This window comes from Ambystoma mexicanum, chromosome 4q (assembly GCF_040938575.1).
Source record: "Ambystoma mexicanum isolate Mex_15411 chromosome 4q, UKY_AmexF1_1, whole genome shotgun sequence".
NCBI lineage: Eukaryota > Metazoa > Chordata > Amphibia > Caudata > Ambystomatidae > Ambystoma > Ambystoma mexicanum.
The window spans coordinates 439,922,433-439,946,022 of record NC_090928.1 but is presented as its reverse complement, the minus strand read 5'-3'; the positions used below and the strand labels follow the sequence as shown (position 1 = coordinate 439,946,022).

The 23,590-nt window shown below is 46.8% G+C and overlaps 1 protein-coding gene across 1 annotated transcript in view; it reads right to left on the bottom strand.

The window, feature by feature from the left end:
* USP34 (ubiquitin specific peptidase 34) overlaps window positions 1–23,590 on the bottom strand; it is a 3,618,222-nt gene that overhangs the window by 2,905,872 nt on the left and 688,760 nt on the right. Inside the window, exon 12 of the mRNA XM_069608012.1 lies at window positions 14,315–14,444. Coding sequence (XP_069464113.1) covers window positions 14,315–14,444 — 130 coding nt within the window. The remainder of the gene's footprint in view (window positions 1–14,314; window positions 14,445–23,590) is intronic.

Below are 23,590 nucleotides of genomic sequence, written 5' to 3'. Positions count from 1 at the left end.
AGGTGCTAGAGCCATAGGAGGAATGACTGTGGGCGCTGGTGGATTGACCGGTGGTAATATGTCCCTGATAGCATCCCATCTGAAGGGATCTCATAAGCATGAGGAATTTCTCAAAAAACATGTCCTTATAGGCCGGTGGGGCGCTAGGTGGTGTGGGCATAGGAGCCAAGCCTGTACTCTGCCTTGCCGTCTACAGGGTACATCTGCCCTGTGACACTGAAGGATATGCTGTAGGCCACGTACCTGGTGAAGACCAGTCCCACCTTGTAACTCATTCTTCTGCCTGCTCCGTGAAAGGGGTTAGCATTGAGCGAGCGGCCATCTTGTCTGGCATGGTGACCATTTTGTCGGGATGCATGCCACGTGCCTGTGCCGAGGTGCTTGCCGCACTGGGCCCCAGGCCTCCTCCTGGACTCTTGGCGGTGGAGCTTGAGCCCTCCTCTGCACCTCAGGATGGGGCCTGGTAGGCGTTGTGCCTTCGGCTGTGTCGCCGGTAGTGCTGCGTACAGGCACCCCCTCAGACTTTTGCCCGGTAGAAGGGCGTAGCCCCTCGGGTCGATACCCGGTAAAAGAATCTTGCAGTCCCTGAGCAACCTCAACGGCACAATCTAGCGACCCCTCGGCCTGGCAGCCGGTGGCTGAAACAGCCTTGGTACCTGTGCTGGTGGCCCCTCCCGCTCGTTCCTAGGAAAGGAGTCACCCTTGCTGGATGAAAAGAGTGGCCCTACCTTGGGCCTTGATTTGTGTCTGACGAAGAGCTCTCTCCGCCAAGCTAACCTTTTCTTCAGAGCATGCAGTTTAAGCGTGTCGCATGTGGTACAACCTTGCCAGGCGTGGTTGGGACCAAGACAGCGGAGGCAAAGTGCGTGGGGGTCGGACGTAGGGAAGAGCCCTTAGCAGGCTGGACACCTGCTGAAGCCCAAGGACGTCGACATGCGCTGGGGAGGAGCGTGGCGCCAGAGGACCGAGTACCTGATTAAAGAAAAAGACAAATAGATAGAAGACCACGTGGAATTACAAGGCTAAAGCCAAACCCAGGAGCGCTGGTGAAAGCAGTCTGTTCCCGTCGATGCAGAAAAGAGGACTGCGGAGTGGCGCCGGTGGGCGGAGGCAGGGCAGCGCATGCTCCCATGGCCGCGCCCCTCTGCGCTGCTAAATTTAAAGGGGAAGAAGATATTTTCTGGTTAAAAAGGTTCAGTCTCCCGTCCCTAGCAAGGGACGCCCATACAGTATGGAGGAAAGGGAACAGGAGAGTACCCCAAGGAAAACCTAGTAAAGGGGGCTTATTAGATAAGGCCTGAAACTCACTAACCCTGCGGGTTGATGTCAACGCAACAAACAGAATTGTTTTGAAAGTTAGTAGTCTTAGTGGACATGAATTGAGTGGCTCAAAGGATGCGTGCATCAGAAATTTCCACACAAGATTAAGGTCTCAAATCGGTACTTGGAAAGGTGTAGGAGGGAACACGTTAGTGAGCCCTTTCAGAAATGTTATGATTAATGGCATCTTGAAATTAGATACCTCTTCCGATGTGCACTTGAAGATTGAAAGCGCTGCCAAATAACCTTTTATTGGTCCAATCTGGAGACCCAAATTTGCTAAATGTAACAAAAAAAGATAGCCTATATACCGCTAGGTGAGGCTAAAAAGGGCAAGCTATTATCCATCCTGGTATAGGAAAGACAGCTACAGCAACATAAAGGGTTGCAGTGTGGTCAGAAGTTGTATACTCAGCTACACCACTCAGGTAGATAAATTAACATCTAACCTGGTACCCCCGGGGCAGGGATGAGGCTAATTAAAAGACCATTCATGTAGAAATCATAGGAAACCTCAGGAATACAAAGGAGATATAACAGTGGAATTCACCAGAAATCCTCCTCAGATGCACACAAGTTTGCCCCTGATGTATATCCAGCAGAGTCAAGCGATATAGGACAGAAAATTATATAAGTTGGGCTACGATAAACATAGCGTGATGAGAGTATAGGTGACCGACGCAGAACCAGGTCATAACGACTTGCAAATCAATGGGTTAAAGTATATAAATTGTGTATCATTTTTATACGAAATGATGCTTAAAGTTGTCATATGGACTTTTAAATAATTGTAATTATTTGGTTCTGCTAAACCAAAAGCATACACCCTAGGAAGGGTGACCAAAAACCTGAGCGACATAGGAACAACCATGGGCCTTGTATATAAAAGATACATTCCTCAAGATAAGAGCCAGGAGGCGACTACTAGAAACCAAAGTGTACACAAACCTCCCCAAAGGGATGAACTCAAAGCCTACGTCCCAGGAGGGCTGACTGAAAAGCTGAGAGAAGCAGAAACAACACGAGGCATGTAAATAAAAGATATTTCCCCCAAGACAAGACCCAGGTGGGGGATACTAAAATCCAAAGAGTAAGCAAACCATCTTGAGGAGATGAACCCGAAGCCTATACCGTAGGAGGGGTGACACAGAACCAAAACAAAGCAGAAACAACCACAAGGGTTGTAGGTGAAAGATATATTCCATAAGCGGGAGACTTTGGCCCAAGAAGGCTGAGCCCAGTCTGAATTACAACCCACACCCAAACACAGAGGTTGACAAACTATAAGCAGTTACATGAAACAGAGTCCCTCAGTCCCAGTCAGACCACCGACACGACAAATATATCCTACCTGATATCCAAACACCCTGTAAGGGTGGACAAAGACAAGGAGAAGGTAAGTTAAAGGAGTAACAGGATCGTTTGTCAGTTGAGAACCAATTGAGCCGCGGGTTGTGGTGAAACCCAAGAGGAAACCAAGAGTCTATTCTTTGTGGTCTTGTTACATTAAATGAACTGTTGATTGTTTTGAACTGTGTAAGAAAGCAGAATCCAAGCGGGTTAAGACTAACAAACTTTTCTTTTGGATTTTGTAGGAAAATTCAGGAACATATCATGTTTTATGAAGTGTATCCAAAGACGAGAAACCTGGGAGGTCAAGAGACATTTTCTCCAGAAAATTTTAGTTTTGGACAGAGGAATAGTTGTGTTTGTGGGACATCCTGACAAGCATTGTTATCTTTTTAGAATAGGGAACTTCCACCACAGTGATAGGGCCAGGTGAGGATTTTGTAGATTTAATAAAGCCAAAACGTGATCCAAAATGTTTGGTTGCCTGCCTCCTAGAGGGGCGTATGAAGCACACAAAATCTGGGGGGACAGGTGACACCTTGGGGACTTTGCTTTTTGTTAGGCAAGATTGTATGCAGTACCCTTTGGGTGCACTACAGCAACCCTGACCTCCTGGCAATAGGAACCCAACCTTTGGTTTAAGTCTGTATTACACAGGTTGGTAGCATGTTGAGCAGCCAGGCTTATCTCAAGAGGGTTTAACACCATGTAGACAGAACACATTTTTTGAACAAGTAATTCCTATGCTCTGAATCCCTACAACTAACTAGATATCCCTATATTCACTAACTAGCCCTTCCTCCGGGAGTGCATTTGCCCTGGGGTAGTGCTGATGTATCGCCTGTCAAAGGAGGGTTAAATACAAATGGAATCTTTCCCTGTCCTCGCTCACTACTTTCCTACTGCTAAAAGGTTGTACAATTCATCTCGGTCGATCAATCATTTTATTCTCATCGCCTTCAATCTGTGTGTCTTATCTCTCATCTGACCTTGATTCAACGATCAAGGAAGTATTAAAAGATTTCAATAGCTGTAATTTCTTTTAAGCTGTCAGTATTCTAAAAGATTGATGCCATATCTCAACCGTGTCCATCATTCTGTTCTTATGGATCACATGGTTTAGGTCATCACTCCTGAACCTTAAGTCAACCGGTTTCAGCGGTATCTCATCAATTCCCGGTTCCTTGAGGACGTATACTGACTTCTATGTATTGTCATCATTTTACACACTTTTTCTAATTAGACTGTAAATTAAATTATAAGTGTAAAAATGATCTGCCTCTGCATGATTATGCACACAGCACAGGAACTCTGAAAAACAATTGTGCAATACTGGTTTGCTTTCATTGGAAATCACAACTTAGTTTTCCATCTTATTATACAATCCTAAAATTCTAGGAAAACGTGCACAGTGCTTCTGAAGTTGAATGGAAAGAAACCATTCCTTTTATCAGTGTGCAGTTTATTTTTTTGAAAGGCTTCAGAGAAAAACATTCAGTTTCAGAGGTGGTTTGCAATTACATCCATGTAGATAAAAATCACAAGAAGCCTTCTGGTTTCTGTTAAGTAACCAGACCTTTGCACTGCCCTCTGTTCTAAACCTGTGTGTAAATGTACCCAGGAAAATAATAAAGCTGTCATATTTACAAGATTTTCATGAGTAAAAAGGCCTGCACTCACCTTATCTGGAGCCCTGGTTAGTGTTTTTAACATAACATCCAGTTCTGTTGAAATTAAACATTTCCGAAACAATGAACATAGATGCCACAGGTAGAGAGCGTGAAGTGAGATTAGGCCCAGTTCATAGCGGATCCATGATCCTGGCATGCATTGGGGTAATTGAAAGATTTGCTTCCAAAATTGTGCTTCCCATTTGTCAAATTGAAAATGTGACTTATATTGTAAGGTTTCAAGACCATATAGTAGACACAGGACTTTCTGATTCCAATAATTTAGCGCAGGATAAAGTGAGAATTTACCATAGCGATACATGATAATTTTTGTTTGGGAAAATGCTATCTCCAATTTATACTCCACACGCTCTAGCTGTCCTTGCGCATGAACGCTACCTTCAAATACCATCCCCAAGTAAATATACTGAGAGACTGTCATAATGGCCTTTGATTAATTGTCCATCTATATGTTTTAGGACCAGATTTTTTAGGAGAATAAAGGACCTATGTTCCTGTGCAGCTCATCAGATCTTGCTGTTCCTGGGCCTCAATCATGGGGACAAGAGGGAGGACGTTGGGGGACTCCTGCAATGCACTGGGACGGTCAAAACTCGCAACCAGCAAACTTCACTTTCAGTGGCTGTTCAGTGTTTCAGCTCCTCGCGTCTACCGCAAATAGCAACACTGCGGTTCCTGGCTGTTGAGATGGGCTTTCTTTGCTTCTGGGGTGCGGCACTCTGTTGAGGGGGCTCAGGCTCGGTCAGTCCTGCTTCTTGGGAGTCCGGAGGATCTTCCAAAAGCTCTAGGCCAGCTTAAAAGCAACGCACACAATCTGGTGTTCCTCTCCCTGGCTATTCGGTTTCCAGCAGCAACTCTGTGGAAATTCAACCAGCTCCGAGATGGAGGTCCAGGTGGCTTATTTTGGAGTTGATTGGTCCCACCAACTCAAGGGGAGAAGTCGTCCTTGCAGGGGCTTCTCTGTCGATGCAAACTTGGCGTTTCGGCACTGCAGCAGGGCTTCACAGGGCAAACCAACAGTCCAGGAGTTGCAGCAGGCGCCCTCTTCAAGTTGTTCTTCGGTTCCTTCGTCCAGTGCTCGACTGCCTTCCAAGCCAAATGACTTGCCTTTATTCAGTTCTCTCCCATTAATTCCAGCCTAACTGTCAGTCACCCAGCAGGGTGGCTGTCCTTTCCGGACAGTCAGCCGGCCAATCATCAGAGAGCATTTAGGTCTCCTAGGAGACTAAGCACAGGGAGTTTCGTGCACCTCCATCACTTCCCATCTACCCCAGACACTCTGGAGCCAGAGGCGGACTTCACTGGTGAATCCCGCCAAAGGCGAAATTAATAAAGAGACCAAACCTGGTTTGGTGCGCAGAGCAAATCTCAAGAAAGACCTTTCCACAAAGAAATGGCAAAAAAAGAAGACCGGGGGCCTTTTTGACAAAGATGGCTCCCGTGGTTGCTTTACTGTAGCTGCGAACGCAGCCCGGTAAAGGCATATCGTGGTAGTTCAAACCAAACCACTGCCACCAGCCATTCAGTGAGAAAAGGGTAACATAACAATGTTCTATGAGAAGCTAGACAAAGGGGATACTAAGTAACCCCTCCAGCACTCTATTCTAAGATAGTGTGTGCTGGGTCTAGCAAGTTACAATGGTAAGTAAAGTCAATTTCACTTTACTGCTCTGAGAAGAACAAGTTACTCCTTACCTGGTAACGTTCTTTCGATGGGATGTTCCTCCGACGTATTCCTCATCTATGATATTTGTATCTCCAGCTTGCTGGCCTTGGAATTTTTTTTTCCCAGTAGAGGGCGCTGTGCGTCGACGTCCGTCGAGTAGGTGTTCCTCGACAGCCACCGTATCGACGTCATCATGCCTATAAATGGCCACGCGCAGCGTCCGTTGCTCAGTTCCGTTTTGTAGAGCAAGGTAGTTATTGCATGAATGGTTACTACCCTTGAAGGAGCGTAAGCTGCAACCACAAGGGAAATGTTACTGCGGGGATGGATGGGAGGGGCGATAAGGAATACGTCGGAGGAACATCCCATCGAAAGAACGTTACCAGGTAAGGAGTAACTTGTTCTTCGAAGGGATTGTGTCCTCCGACGTATTCCTTATCTATGATAGATTCCCATAGCAGTGGTATGTGATTGGAGGTGGGAGTAAGAGATGCCATGAACAGAGTGTAACACAGCCTTGCCAAATCTAGTCTCTTGACTAGAGGAGGAATCCAGGCTATAAAATTTGGTAAAGGTATGTGCGGACGACCATGTGGCAGCCGCACATATGTCTCTAATTGGTACCCCTCTTTGAAGAGCTGAGGAGGCTGCGATACCCCTGGTCGAATGAGCCCTTAGATTTTGAGGGGGCTCTTTCCCTGCCAGTTTGTAGCATTCCAGAATTGCTAAAATAATCCATCTGGAGATGGTTTGTTTGGTTATTGTTAATCCCAACTTATGTCCTGCGTAACCTACAAAGAGTTCGTCTGCTTGTCTAATTTTAGCAAGTCTACTGATATAAAAACTCAAGGCTCGCTTAGGGTCCAGCCTGTGTAGTCTCTCTTCCTCTTTCCCCGGATGGGGAGGAGGATAGAATGAAGGTAAATTAATCTTCTGAGTAATGTGAAATTCAGAAACTACCTTTGTGAGGAAGTTAGGCTTCACCTGTAGAACGACTTTGTCCTTGTGAAAAATTGTATGAGGAGGTTTACAAGATAGGGCTTGTATCTCGCTAACCCTTCTAGCAGATGTTAATGCTACCAATAAAACAGTTTTGAGGGTGAGAAACTTCAATGAACAAGAGTGGAGTGGTTCAAATGGAGCACCCTTTAGGAAGTTTAAAACTAGATTTAAGTCCCATAAGGGAACTTGGAATGGTCTTGGAGGGTAAACATTAGTTAGACCTTTCAAGTATTGTATTACCAATGGAATTTTGAAATACGATGGTTCCTCTGCAGTGCGCTTAAAGATCGATAGTGCTGCGAGATAGCCCTTAATAGTGCCAACTTGAAGGCCTGAATTTGCCAAATAAAGTAAGAAGGATAACATCGCAGGTGTACCACATGAAAAGGGTTCGATATTCTTTTCTCTGCACCAGCTGCAAAATGTATTCCAACGGCAGCGGTATAGAGTTTTAGTTGCTGGCCTTCTGGCCGAAAGCAACACCTCCATGACGTCATCTGGAAGGTCCCAATCCTTGTACCTCAACCTTTCAGTTAGCAATTAGGATCATGGTCTTCCGAAACCTTCTCAACCTCCTGATCATTTGAGGAATGACAGGGACCGGAGGAAACGCGTACAGAAGTGGGAACTCCCAGTCCACTACGAACGTGTCTCCTAGAGCTCCTCTCGGGGGAAATTCCCTTGAGCAAAATCTGTCGCACTTCCTGTTGATGCTGGTGGCGAACAGATCCACTTGAGGGGTTCCCCAAAGGGTGAAGATCTCTTGAAGGACTTCCTGAGCTATCTCCCACTCGTGGGAGACTGTGTTCTGCCTGCTCAGAGTGTCTGCTGTCAAGTTCTTCTTTCCGGCTAGGTGAATTGCCGATAGAGAGATTCCTTCCTGAATTGCCCAAAACCAGAGCTGCATCGCCTCTCTGCACAGTGGCAGTGACCCTACGCCTCCTCTTTTGTTGAGGTAGTGCATGGCCACTGTATTGTCCGTCATTATCAGGACGTTTCTCCCCCGTACAGACGGCAGAAAAGCCTTCAGTGCCAGTCTGATGGCTCTCAGCTCCAACAGGTTGATGTGTAGTCTGGACTCCGATGGAGACCAACCACCGCTGATGGTCAAGTCGTTGGCATGGGCTCCCCACCCCGTGAGTGAGGCGTCTTTGACTACTGTTATCTCCGGCCTTGGTTGCCAAAACAACCTTTCAAGATGTTCTCTGGATAGGCCCACCATTGAAAGTCGTGGGCTACCTTGTCCGGAATCCGGAGGAGATCTGTCATCCTCCCTGAGAATTGTGACCACTGAGTCCTCAGTGCCCACTGAAGGGATCTCATTCTCAGGCGAGCCTCTGGCACAAGGGATATGCAGGATGCCATGATGCCTATCAACCTCAAAAAGTCGTATGCTGGGAGACGTTGGGCATTTTGAAACCTGGTGACCATCTGCAGAATATCTTGAGCACTCACCTCTGGTAGCGAGGCTTTTCCCAGGGACGTGTCCAGGACTGCTCCAATGAACTGGAGTCTCTGTGATGGTATCATCTGTGACTTCTTTAAATTGAGGGAGAAGCCCAGCTTGTGAAGGAAGTGGCAGACGTAATCTAGTTGGATCCGAGCTTGTTCCGAAGAAACTGCTCTGATCAACCAATCGTCCAGGTAGGGGTAGACGTGAATCCCTTCCCTCCTTAGACTTGCAGCCACAACTGAGATTAGTTTGGTGAAGACCCTCGGGCGGAGGTCAGCCCAAATGGCAGAACTCGAAATTGATAATGAGAGTTGCCAATTGGGAACTTCAGGTACTTCCTGTTCTTGGGATGGATTGGCACATGGAAATAAGCATCCTGAAGGTCCAGAGATACCAACCAGTCCTGAAGCTGGATGGCCCGAAGGATCTGAGAGAGAGTTACCATCTTGAACTTGTCGTTCCTGAGGAACTTGTTCAATTCTCGTAAGTCCAGGATGGGTCTCAGTCCTCCATCTTTCTTTGGTATGAGAAAGTAGGGGGGAGTACCAGCCCTTGTTCCTGTCCGCTACAGGTACCGGTTCTATGGCACCTTTCTCCAGCAGGTCTACAATTTCCTGCAAGAGGAGCGGATCCGGCACTTTGAGAGAGCTGTTCCCCGGTGGATGGCTCTGAGGGATACGTAGAAAAGGCAGGCAGTAACCTTGGGCAACTGTCTCCAATGCCCAAGCATCTGACGTAATAGCCTGCCATTCCGTCAGATGGTGAGTTAACCTGCCCCCTACAGGTGTCTTGTGATGGGAGAACTCAGAGTGGTTTGGGAGCGGCTGATGCAGTTGCCGAAGGTAAAGCGGCTCCTGCTGATGCAGCTTTCTTTCCTCTACCCCGTCCACCACGGGTACATTTTCCTTGGCCTCTTTGAGCCGGCCGTCCTCTGCCTCTTCCATAAGAGGAAAAATAGCGAAAGGACCTTCCTCTCCAAGAGGATTTTGAGGGACGAAAATTAGTTTGGCGGATTGCAGCTCCTAGTGACTTGGCTGCTGCTTTAGATGTTTGCAGTTTTTCCAAACTGTCATCCGCCTTTTTACCAAACAGGGGAGAGCCGTCAAAGGGCATATTTAAAAGTCTGGCCTGTACGTCAGAAGCAAAGCCGGACTTTCTCAACCACGCATGCCTGCGGATTGTGGTACTTGTCGCCATAGCCCTGCTTATACTGTCAGCAGAATCAATGCCAGTTTGAAGGGACTCACACATTGCATCTTTACCATCTCTGATGATATTTAAAAATGCGTCCCTTTCTTCTCCTTCCTGGAGGCAGTCAGCCGCTGATGAAGCACACTCCCAAAGAGTGTGGCTGAACCTAGAGAGCGTACAAGTCGCATTAATAGATTTTAAAGCCATGCTACAGGCCGAGAAGACTTTCTTAGCCATGGCATCATACTTTTTATCATCCCTATCCTGTGGAGCAGTGGGGTATGCAGATGTACTGCCTGATGAAGTTGCAGCCTGGACCACCGGACTCTCTGGAGTAGGGTGCTTAGATAGGTATTCAGGGTCAGCAGCAGATACCCTATATTTCGCTGACAACTTCTTTCTAACTGCAGGGACAACTTCAGGAGTGTCCCAGTTAGTTAAAATCTTTCTTTGTAAAGCAGAATGAAAGGGAACCACAGGATCCTCCTGTGGACCTTTATCCAGAATATCTGTGAGTTCATCCTGTTGAAAAACAGGTGAAGGCGCAGACCAACCCATGAACTCCATAATTCTTGACATTAGGGTTCTATAAGGGGTTTCAGCATGCTCCCCTGGGTCTGGTTTGACAAATTCCACTTCTGGGGAAGTGTCTAGGCCACTTGCTTCCTGTAATACATCCTGAAGGTCTTTCAACCTTCTTTCCTCAGAGGCAAAAGTCTCTGGTTCAGGTGATGTGGTCCTCTGCAGCCCAAAAGGCCTTTCTTGATCAGAATCTTCCCTTTCTTCATAAATTGAAGTTAAGGGGGGATGCTCTGGCCTGTGAAATGGTATAAAACCCATCTCTAAAGCAGAGGGAGCCATCATCAGTGGCCTTGAAAAGGTTGATGTTGACACTGATGTAAAAATCCTCGAAGGCGCCGACAAAGTTGTCGAGAAAACTGGAAGAGGCCTCGAAGAACTCGAGAGGATCGGAATCCTGCTCGAGGATGTCAACGACGTTCTAGAAGTCGTGTCGGAGGCTCTCGGTGTAACCGTTGGCTGTGGAGTAGCCGTGGGTTTTTCTTTTATCGGCGTCTATGCCGGCATCGACGTCGACTCGATCGACGGATGCGTCGAAGAACCCTTCGATAACGGCGTCGATGGTGCCGATATATGCTTCGAAGGGGCTTTCGACAATGGCGTCGAAGATGCTTTACTTCCCGATGGCTCATGGCGCTTTCGGGTCGACTCTTTCGCCGGGTGCTTCGACCCGGGGTATCACCCTCAGCTGACTTCGAGGGGGTCGAGGCCGCTTTCTCGAAGACGCTTAGCATCTTTTTTCTGAATTCCTGTCATGATGCCTACCTCCAAGGAGCCAGGTCCGACCCAGCAACCCCAGAGGCAGCCATCATTCCCCCCAGGGAAGTGCCAGCGGGCCCAAGCTGGGGCTTTGGACACAGTCCTGGCGCCTTAGGCGCCAGGCTCATGTTGGACCCCTGTCCTGGCGCCTTAGGCGCCAGGCTCATAAAGCTAGACATGTGTTCAAGTGTTTTAATGTGCACTTACCTGATGCAGACCATGCTGCTACATCCAGGCCCTCTTGAGGCCTGAATGGAACTACTTTACCTGTGGGACTACTATTCACCTGGGTGTGGTCGGGGAAGGATACATACCTGATCGGTGGAAGGATACATACCTGGAACTTCTTCCAAAGCTATTTAAATCACGCCTGATCAGCAACTCACGCTTCGCGTTGTTCTGCTCCTCGCAGCTGTACGCTCACCGTGTCAGCTCCTGCATCTGGACTTCAGCCGCGCCGGTCAGCATCCTGGGTCGCCTGCAAAGGGAGATAAGAGAGAATTGGAGAGAAAGAAGACCTTACTTGCTAAAGCTACATCACACCGACGATCCTGAAAGGGAAGACATCATTTTAAAAGCATTTCGCTTCGATCGCTGCAGCGCTGCATTTCACTCACCTTTCCTGGGCGCCTCCATCTTCAGCAGCGATCATCCGGATCCGCACCCACTTCCCAGAGCCTAGAGAGAAAAGACAAGAAAACAAGGTGAGAGAAGGAAGGGAAATAGGAAAAGCTCAGTTTCCTTCTAAGACTTACCTGTTGGGTCATTCCCATTTCATTTCGGGTCCTGCCGCTTCCTGGCATTCCGGACCCCGGCCCCTATGGGGGGAAAAAGACAAAGACATTGAATGAGCGAATGCAAAGACATTACCTGAACGCTCATCCAGAACTTACCTGTTATTTACTGGAACTGCATGTTTCACTTCGGGTCGGCGATATATCTCCGGCATTCCGAACCCCGGCCCCTAAGGGGAAAAAGACATAAGCATTAGCGCTTGCTGCAATAAGACAATGAACATTATTATTAAGCTTGAACTTTTGAACTTGCAACAGAACTCTTACAGCGCCTCACCTGAATAGTCAAGCTTATTTTGAACTCCCATCAAACCTCAATCCAGTGAAGTAACTGGGTTTCAACGCGCCCCTGCATCAGAAGCAGGATGGAGAACTCATCCTTCCAGACCCTAAGGTGAGACTTCACGGGGAATCGTTGAAGGGTATCGTGGAGGGTTGGAAGGGAGTGGGAGGCTTGAGCATAATTCCGTCAGTAGGTAATACTCCCTTTTCACGCACAGGGGAATATTCCTGCGAGCCAGAAAAGCCAGAGTAGAGGGGCCCTTCCTGTCCATTATCAGAGTCCTGCGCTTCACCACTGAAGAAGCATCAGCACTCGAAGCCAGACCTGCGCCTCCGTGGGAATCAGGTGAGCGTGAAATTCCTCCCACTCAGCCTGAGAGCTGTGTTTTGTGGGGCAATGTACTCTTTCAGGGGAACTAGAAGACGACAAAGGAGATCTTCGTCTCTTTTTCGAGTGTCTAGACCTCGACGAGTGGTAAGAGCCACTTCGAGACCTAGACCGAGAATGCTTTCGACGGTGAGGAGACGAATGTCTCGACTCTACCGCGGAAACATTCGAGGAAGTTAAAACTGACTTACCTCTCTCGAGCTTCCCCTTACCCTCCTTCAAGGCTTTCGCCGTCATGGAAAGGCATTCCTCACACTCCGAACACTGGTGTTCGATTCCCAGACACCACAAACAGATCCTGTGAGGATCCGTCAACGACATTTTCTTCCCACAGTCTCAGCATTTTTTGAAACCGGACCGAGGAGTCGTCGGGTCGGAGGAGGAAGCCATTGAGTACGAGTCGGTTTTCTCGAGGAAAAATGAATATATTTCGACTGACGAACTGAGCAACGGTATTCCGAGGCACATGAAGCGCGGAAAAACGGAACTGAACAACAGATGTTGCGCATGGCCATTTATAGGCATGATGACATCGGCGTCGATATGGTGGCTGTCGAGGAACACCTACTCGACGGACGTCGACGCACAGCGCCCTCTACTGGGAAAAAAAATTTCCGAGGCCAGCAAGTTGGAGATACAAATATCATAGATAAGGAATACGTCGGAGGACACAATCCCTTCGAAACAGTAGTTTATCCCAGAGAAGGTATTTAAACATTTGGGAAATCTGAAAGACTTCCCTGTGTCACTGCACTGAAGGTGCTGTATGACACAAAGTAAAAGATGATGCCTATTGAGTTTGTCAGACTGCACAACAAAAAGAAACAGTGTATAAAATCACATTATAATACATGAGAGTGGGAGAAAGGGTCCCACTCTCTCCAGGTTAAAAAAATCAAGTCCTCAAAATCCAGCAAAGTTGTTGGGGGTCTCTAAGGTGGAGGGAATTAGCACATTTCTGAAAATTCTCCCTAACAGGAGGGTTCCCATAGAAGTCTATGGAGAGAAAGCAGACACATCTTTCCCCAACATCGGCGCTTCGCCAGATGCGTATTCTATCATTCTTCCCAGGGTCACACACTGTAGGGTTACGGTTCCCTTGTAGTCCCACAATCTCCTTTGCTTACTCAGGGTTTGGCATGCCATTCTCTTCTAATCTACACTTGCACTCCTCTCCCCAGCTCTGGTTGACCTTGATATCCTCTCATTCTCCTCTCCCAAAAACCTAACATTTCCCCTCTCTTCTTCTACTTTCTTTCCAGCCTCCTCCACTTTTCTCCAGCACCTAACTTCCCCCTTCTGCAGACCACTCCTCCCCACTTCTCATTTCTTCAAGCACCTATTTGTCCACCCTCTTCACATCCTCTCCACACCACACCAATCCACTCTTCCAACACCGGATGTTTGTCTGCCCCTTCACTCCTTAGCCTCCTTCTCCACTCTTTTTGCATGCCTCCTCTGCTGTTCTACACCTCTCTTGCTCATATTCCCTCACGCAAACACCTGCAAGACTCCACCTTCACCATTTCAAAGTACCTACACAAGAAAGAATTCCAACTGTAAGTGGGTAGTTACTCCCCACAAGATGGTAAACCAGGTAATCCTCCCCACGCCACCCCAGAGTACAATATCAAGCAAATTGTGGTAGCACCTCGCCCCCTTAGTGACCCAAACATCTACCCTCATGGTCGTCAAAGCTCACGCTTCAAATAACATGAAAACAGTTTCGTTAAAATAATTCTACTTTAAGTCAAATGTTATTAATGCTCTTGATGGACATAAACCAGAAATGTATCAATTGTGGATTCATCTCAACAAAACCACATCTGACATGCTTACCTTTTTTATTTCCCATGGGAAGGTTCGTGTTGAGTAAAGATGCAAACGAACTTTGTTTGGAGAGCTGGGCCTTAGCAGCCAATGCATTGTTCCACAAAGCTTTAATGAGCATAGATGCCAAATACAAGGTCTGCAAAAATAAATAAGGAGCACATGAGGGAAATAATGTTTATTTATTTCAATGCATTTTAAGTTTTATATAAACATGAGCATCTTAAAATACCTTTTTTCTATTTAAGCAATAAAAAAAACACTATGCAGTGTCTCCGTCCCCGTTTTAAAAACCTCTAAGAGGAACACCATTTTGTCATCTTTAAACACTGCATTTACTAAATATTCAAACATTAAAGATCACAATCTGCTATAAGTAAAAGGGAAGGTAAACTATTTCATTTAAAACTGCTTTCACATTAATTTTAAACTCAACATTGATAATGTTATTGTTAGGAAAGATTTTCTTTTTGCAACTGTCCCTCCATAGTTTCCGATGGAACCCCATTCTTTTTGGTCTGTTTTTGATCCTGTCCTGACTTTTTGAAGGGAAGTAAAGCCTTCATCTTCACTTCCCTTGCATTTTACTCTAATGTTAGGGGGAAACCGATCGGTCCTTCAGAATATCAGTACTGGTAAACATTGTTTCGCTTTTGAATTCTTGTGTTTTTAACAATACACACAGCACCTTACAGTTCAGTGCATTGGGGCTACTTTTGTATCCCCCTAGCTTTTTACAGATGGGCCCTCCTGGTTGCATTTATATGAACCTAAAAACAAGCTGGTTGCAGCAGTTACATTTTTACTGGTTTTGCATTATTTTTGGTATGCACGTTTGAGTTTAATACATACGGCTAATAAACGGGGTCTGGCTGTGAATGTATATCTGGTTGTCTGGTTGTTTCTGGCTGTGTCTGTGTGCCTGTGTAGATCATTACCACTGGTGGGCTTTGACTTGCCTCCAGCTTGGATTTTGGATAAGAGGAGGACTTCTGAAGAATGAAGATCTATGCTGGAGCCAAGAGCCGGTGCTTCAGTGCTTGGACTGGAGGGTGTTAGGACTAATTTTCTATACTCTGACCTGGGGGACAGATGTATAGAAGGCCAACCTATATTGTGACAGGGAAAACTCTGGGAGCTGTAGCCAAACCAATTCAAGGTAGCAGTGGCGAGCGGTCTATGCTAAGTCTCATGAGGTGGTGAGCTTGTAAAGGGTCCACAATGAGAATACACAATGGGAGTCACACTTGGACAGTAAGTATACAAATACAGTTATTTATGGCCAACACCACCATGAAAAAGGACTACTGACTGGTAGGGGTATCACAACACTAAAAATATATATACAGTCACTAGAGTAGGGCATAACACAGATCAAACTCCTGTAAAAGAAAGTGTAGATTTGTTTATGCACCACAGGTCCAAAAGAGAATTAGCCCTAGCTTCAAAAGTCCTTCCCCAAGTTGTCTGGGGCCTTAAGCCCAAAAGTTCAGGAAAAGTTCTGACACATTTTGTAATGCTGGAAAAAACGAAGGCAGGGTCTCTGAGGTTCAGTAAAAGGTTCCAATGGTTAGCGGACAGTTTATTCTAACAAAAGTGTCCCCAACATTCGGAAGCGTCACCAATCAGGACCACTGGCGGGAACACTCATGCTTAACACTCAGACACACTGAAACCAGTTTGTGGATTGGGACAGTCTCAGCCCACATCCTGCCAGCAAACACACATAGCCTCCCAGTAGCCCGCCAAAAGTCTCTGCTTTCCCGGGCACTAGAAGTCCATATATGGATTTTCCTGGCCTCACAGGCCAGGAAGAAGGCTAAAAAAACAAGACGGCTAAAGGACAAGCATAAAACCTTGTGGCACGGCCATGTTTGGTATCCACAGTTAGTAGCCAAATGTGGTAAACGAGGTAAGGCTAAAACGAAAAGCACCAAAAAATGCCAAAAAGTCACTGCTGCCACCAGCTTGCCCATTTAGCACGTAAAGTAAACAAAAAAAATCCTTTGAGTGTTAGTCTAGGGCAAAAACTAAATTATACCACATTGCACTGCAATGTAAGATGCATTGTACAATGATAAAGTTACCACAAGTGATAACAAGTTACTAAAAGTAGAAACAAGGTAACTAAACTAAGGGAAACAATGTTTCCCAGTACTGATGGCCTGAAGGACATGTCAGTTTCCCCATAACAGATGAGCAAGCCAGTGTAGTGAAGCTTAAGGCTACACTGCACTGTAAAAAGTACAGGTCAGGATCATAAATAAAAGCAAAAGGTTTGTGGGTCCATAAAAATCGAAGGAAAGGTGCAGTAGAGAGAAATCTTTCCTAACACTCGCCCCCCCCCCCAGACTAGGGACAGGGGGAACTAATCTACCCCTGTATGGGTACTCTGTTACAGTCGGTTATCCGAGTTGTACCACCCATCAGAATTGCTGAATTTGGGATCTGGCCTATCCCCAATAGTGAAGTTCAAGGCCTGTAGGCTCATGAACAACCTGAGCCACTTTGAATTCTCTCCCTTAATATCCACCAACCACTTCAAAGGCTTAGGGTGAGCATACACAGTGAAGTGAGTCCCATGGAGCTAGGACCTCAAATTCCTAAGACACCAAGAGCCTCATTACAAGTCTGGTGGTAACTCTGCCGGTGCTACAAGCGGGTTGCCGCCAGACTCGTAAAATTTGACCGCGCATGACTTCCTGGTGCCACTGGAACATTACAACTCTGTGGCCTGGGTAGTCAGGCAACAGTAAAATGTTAATCCCCATTCCCATAGAGTCCCAAAGGACTCTATGGGAGTGGGGACATGGAAGCAACAGCACAGTTGCTAACAGTGCCGGTGCTTCCGTGACTGGTCCGCCTACCGTGGCCGCTGCACATGGCAGGGTCAGACCTGTCGGGCACAGCAGCCACGGCAGGCAGACTCAGAGTTTGCCAATCCGGAAACAAAGGTGCCGATGAGCTTACCGGCACCCTTGTTTCTGAACCCGCAAACTCATAATGAGGCCCAAAATTATGGGAAAATATTTTCTCCACCTGGGGCCACCCTAGTTCTCCACAACTAAACTGGTAGCTGATGTGACATATAGGTTGTGTTCCTCACCTTTGTCATCAAGCTGTGAAGATTTCCAAACTATCACAGTGTCATAGGCATCTGTCTACATTAAGAAAGGTATCTTCCAATCAGGTGCCCTTAAACCAGGGGCCTGACCTAAGGATTCTTTAAGGCCAGTGAAGGCCTTCTCGCACTCAAGGGTCCATAAGAATAATTTAGGTCCCCTTTGAGTAGTGAGGGCAGTCAGAGGGGCAGCTATATTGCTAAAGCCTGCCACCTTACTACTGTGTTTCCCAGTGAGGCCCAGGAAAGTACGCACTTGGGCTTGGATAGTGGGGGTTGCCCAGTTCTGTACATGAAGTACTTCACTGACAAGAGGTTGCATCTTGTCCCCACAAACACCAGCATTTGCTCAAGGAAGGCCAATGGCTCCTGTTCAGTTTGACACTTGGGAGTCTCTCTGAACAAGTTGGCCTGATGAAGGTCCTGATACCCAGGCTCTTGAATTATTCCCAGTTCCTTCCAAGTGGCTGTTGAATCTGCCAGGTCATCCAGACATGTATTGCTGACATCCTTTTTCCCCATTCAGAACAGGGGCTACTCATTTGACAGGTGTCAGTTGCAGCCACCAATCCAGAAGCCCATACATTAACGCAAGGATCTGAAAAGGCCAAAACTCCTGTCTCCTCCTTAGCATAGACTGTGTTAGGCAGAAACCTGTGCAGTTCCCTTAGGGACCACTGCAAAAAGTTTAAGACCACAGGAGTAAGCAGTAAACCCAATTGGTAGCAGTCTGTACCACCCAGATTTACCAGGTAGCTGTGGCTGAGCAGTCAGACTTCTCTCAAGAAGAGTTAGGCAGTATATAGAGTATACACAATAGGGCTAAAAACACAGCAAACACTGACCACCAGAGCTTTGGTATAAAAGTATATAATTATTTATTTAAAAACACTTACGAAAATACACTGGCACTAATATATCAAGCAAGTTCAAACAAAGTCACTATAAGTATATACACCTCCTTAGTTAATTATTCAACAAGTCTAGGTTAAGACACCACTTAATTAGCAAAACAGAGGTGAGCGCGTAACCTTAGATGGCACTCCAATAATTCGTTTAAAAAGGGAGAGAAAAGGCAGAGTATGGAAATAACACAGTACCAACACTTAAGAAACCAGAGCAAGTCAAGAAAGGCAGGGTCTACTGTAGAGCCAAAAGTTCATAGGCCAAGCCCACTCTTGGAGAGAGCAAGGCGGAATGTGCCCAAGATCACACAGTGGAAATTAACTCAAAGTCTTTGCAGAAAAGGTCAAAAAGAGGTTGGAGCAGTTCAGAAAGGCAAAGGTAGCAGGTCTGAGGTCAACCCAGTTGGAAGGTCAAGGATTTACTGGACACCTTGGACAATCCGTTGCAAGGGAGACCAGGCGGGACACAGTACCTGAAATGGTGAGAAAGCTCCAGCGGTGGCAGTTGTTCCTGGCAGCGGGTGCAAGTCGTGGCTTCGACCAGGGGAAGAGGTGATCTCGACGAGGAAGAAAGCTGGAGGTCGTTGCACTGCCAGGGAAGAAACCAGCCGCGGAGTTCCCGATTAAAAGGTACGACCCTTTTATTCGCGGTTAGTGGTGAAACGTGGCTATCCGGCCGCCGGGGTGCTTGGCACGGGCGATTCGACCACCAGACGTCCAGGAAGGCGAAAAAGGCGAACTGGTTGGTCCCACCAGCTCAAAGGGAAGAAGAGTCTCCTGGAAGAAGATCTCCTCTGTCGTCGGGGAAGTGGTGAGTTCGTACAGCAGGGCTCCACCGGTGGTATCGTCGTTGTAGATGGCTCAGCTTCTCCCCTCTTCGGATTCTTTAGGTCCTGTGGCGACTTCTGAAGTTCCAGTCCCCAAAGCCCTGCTTTTATGCAGAAAAACCCCCCATTCAATAGCCTAGCTGTCACTCAAACATGCTAAGTGGTGAGCCGGGCGGCTCACCACTGGGCCAATCACACAAGAGTGCGACTTGAGTTGCCAAGGCAACTCCGTCCAGGGTGCCTAATCCCCCTCCCACACATCCTGTAGACCCCAGACAGAGTGGCACCATTTGGAGGGCTTCTGTGCAGAAGCCTGCCAAAAAGTGGAACAAAGGACTCGACTTGGGTTAGAGTTTCAGAGGCGAACACAAACGCCATTTTAAAACCGAATCCTGGCAAAAAGACCCAACCAGGGAATGAATATTAAATAAATAACTCAGCGGCATCTTTAACATTGCACCGAAAAGTGGTGCGTTTAAAATCAATGGGAAATTCCCATAAGAAATATTCTGGTGGAATATTTCACGTGGTATCCACTGCCACCAGCCAGAAACTCGACAAGGGGGGACTGGACAGTGCCCCCTTGGAAAACAGACCCAGGGGCAATCAAATTACCCCTACCAGTACTTCCACAATATGATGGTTTGTACTGGTTCCATTCACAATTTGAGACTAGTAAAGCCAATGTTGACTTTACATGCCCTGGGAGACAGTAGTCAGTCCCAGGTTATGGAGTCTATGTTTGGGGGTCACTATGACACCCTTGCGTTACTGCACTTAGGGTGCTGTGTAACACACATACCAAAAACACATGAAGCCCTATGGAGTAAAAGACCCCATAGCCCATCAAACACATTCATAGTCAAAGGACATTCTCAAATCATGCCTAAGAGTGGGGGAAAGAGAGTCTCACTCTTAGCAGGAGAAAAAAAATAAACCCCAAAAAATCCAGCAAAGCTGCTGGGGGACTCACTAGGTTTGGGAAATTAGCCTTAACAGAGAATTCTCCCTAACAGACTGCAAGTGGTATGTTTCCATACCCTGCAGAGAGATCAAAAAGGCAACTGTATTTTTCAGTACGGAGCTAATCCACTAAGTTATTACCTCTTAGTGGAGAGTGTGCATCTGTCTTGGGGACGGAATACAAAGCTCTGGTGTCCATACAGAATCCCAAACTGCCTTTACCTCTATTTTTCTCCAGATCCTCAAAACTGGACTCTAGACAGCTAGGGTGCTCAAACACTATTGTGCCAACACAGGGTGGATATCACACCAACTTTCAGAACGTCTCTTCTGAACCACCCAAACACCCAAACTTGGTGGGTTGACCAACTCCCAGAATACAGCCTGGTTTACACCAACCTGTTATAGAGGGTTTTAGTGACAACAAGGGGGGAGATTGCCTCAGCAAAATCTCCAGCTCACCCTGCTGATGTGGGGTCATGAGGAGACACTAGGTCATCCTCACTGAAGCCATTAGAAGGGCTGCCTTGGCACAGGGCAGGGAGACACACAGATTTCTATGGTTCCTTCTCTGTAGCCATAAGCAGGGCTCCGATTCTATGTATCAAGATCGGATCCTCCATACTATCCATAAGAAACCTCATGGCAACCTATAGAGGTCCACCAAGGACTTCTGAATAGTTTCTGTGAAACATGGCAAGGCTCGGACCACTCACATGTGTTCAAGGATTTATTAAATAAGTTTGACAGGAGAATGTCCCATCTCCTTCTCTGGGGCTCACGGAGGGCTTCAATCAAATTTAGGAGAGGTCTAACAGTTCTCTCTCTCTTAGACCATCTTCCTGTGAATGACAGCTAAGTGACACTTGACAGGTCACTTAACTCTCCCTCCACTGGGTCTGACCACTACGGAGTACAGCAGAGGCGCTACCTCTGGGACTGTCATTCAGTAAGGCATCAATGACTGCCTTGGCAGTCATTCTCTGTGGGTAAACATTAAGACATGCAGTGTTGTGATCTGCAGCCACCAATTGCAACTTACTGCCTGAGGTCTCCAGGGTCAGAAGGGCTAAACAAAGTATGCCTTGACATGGAGAAATACGTTCACTCTTATTACAAGTGAACTCTTCGGTATGTGAATACTTGTCTCCCTTCTGTCAATCGGTTGACAGAGAGGGAGACTCCTGCAGTGGGTTTCTTATGGGTCCCCCATCATGGGCCAGCAAGAAAGTATGTTAGACCACTCTAATGGTATCCTGACACTAGGATGAACCACTAGGGGAATGTCACACCGTAAATGTAGGAGGAAGGGCCTCATCTCCTGAGAAACCTCCAACCTCTCAAGGTTTTCTCTGGTGGCTTACATTTCAGTAACCCACGTTCCTGTTGTATCCTTTGCTTCACTAGAGGGGAACCCTCCCATTGGAAGCAGGCCTTTCTCCACAGGCCTAGGTAAGATGGTTACCTTAGTTGTTGGCCCATACTAAACTCTTACCTAGGGATCGCCTCTAACAGCATGCTAGGTAGCTCAGGAACCCTATAGAGATTTTCTGGGAGTCCTTCTTCCAGACCAGAAATAGGGACTCTACCAACGACCTCAACATACGTTGTAGGTAGGACAGGGGGAATATTCTCTTTCCCTCTGCCTCTTCTTCTGACTCCTCTGGCCATGGGTTTCCCCATAGGCCTAGGCTTTCCCTTAGGCTTGGCTAAGTCAGCCTGATTCTGAGCCCAAGAGCTTGAAGGCTCTGGTGAGTGTCTACCAGGACCCAAGTCTTGTAGACTAAGCTCACCCAGAACTCTTCTAGGAACAGTTCTCCTAACACTGACAGATGCCCTGACCAGTTCACTACTCACATCTCTAACAGGTGCTACTGGAACATTGAGAGAGGGCCTACTAGTGAACTGAGTATCCCCCACAGGACTTCTGGCAAGGCCCTGTGGGTTTACCATGGAGGTAACTACTTCAGTAAGACTGGGTCCAGTGTTCCCTACAGTAGAGGTACTTACACCTATTACATGAACACTATCCTCCTATAACACATGATTAAGGGGTAGGTCTGGGATGGGAGCAGAGGTTCTAGCTCTACTATGTTTCAAAGAATCTAGTCTATCTTCAGACTCTTCACCTAAGGCGAAGTAATTTAAACAGAAGGACACCCCTACAAACTCTTCTTCCGCATACTGAGAGAAGGCCTGACTTGCAGAGTGGACACCCAAGGTCTTACCCTTAAACTAGGGGTCCCTTTTCTTGTGGTCACTGGCTCCACAGGTGTAACAAGTACCACTGGATCTTGCTACATAGGGAGGCTTAGAGAAACCACTCGTGCTTGGGAGGATTAGTCCCACTACCTTGACCTGACTCTGGTGACTTCCCCTTATTAAAATTTGTGTGTGCTTTCTTGGACACAGGTTTATCTGTACCCCTACCCTCTTTCTCCTTCTGCTTCTGCTTCTTTTCCTCCTCCTGCTTACCTGAAGCAGACTTATCCTTATGGGACACTCTATATGAGACCCATAAATCAGCAGCAATGGCTAGTCTCTTTGGATTCAACTCTGAGTCAGCCAAATGCTGCTTAAGAGACAAACATATGCTCAAGCATGATCAAATAAATCATGCCCATAAAGGTGGTTACCTGATAACCTTCTACCCAGCCACAACCTCTATTTTAAAGAATCAGCAACAAAAGTCAAATAGGTCATACATGTTTTCTTTTTGTACTCTCTAAATCACTTCAGGTATTGGGCAGGAGTCTTCCCAAACTTTAAGATGAGAGTTTGCTTAAGCTTTGCAAAATCTTGCCGGTCAGCTTTGGACATTTCCATAATTGCACTAAAGCCAGAATGGGGGTAGTCTGCTGAGCAAACATGCAATTCTGTCAGCATCACCCACTCACTGTAGTTCACATGCATACTCGAAAGTCACCAGCCAGTTAATTATGTCATTCTTATATTCATACATACTAAGATCTTTAGGGAATCTAGGATGTGAAGAGAACCCAGAACCATCTCCAGATCCTATGGAAGAATCTTGTGAAGCCTGAATCTTGGCAAGCTCCATCTGGTGATCTCTGTCCTTCTGCCTCTCAACTCTCTCAAATTCTAACCTGGGCATATTGAACTAATGCTCTTTCGCCTTGAGCCTGAGCTTTGCCTTTTCAGGGAAAACAATTCCTCTGCATCTGAGGTGGTTACAGACAAAAGTCCAGAAGCTTCACTTTCCTTCTCCTCTTGCTCACCATTGGTAACTGCCATGGCAGGAACTCCGTTACTGCTGCTGGGTCCATCCCCAGCCAGTCCCACTACCAGTACCATTAGCTAAGGGAGGTACACATTTATTGTTCGCAAAATCAAGAATTTTAACTATCAATTCAGCTTTAGTGCCAGAGACTGTTAAGCCCCTTTCACTACACAACCTTTTTCAGTAATCCACTTCAGAAGTACTTAAAGTAGTAAAAGTGATTGTTGC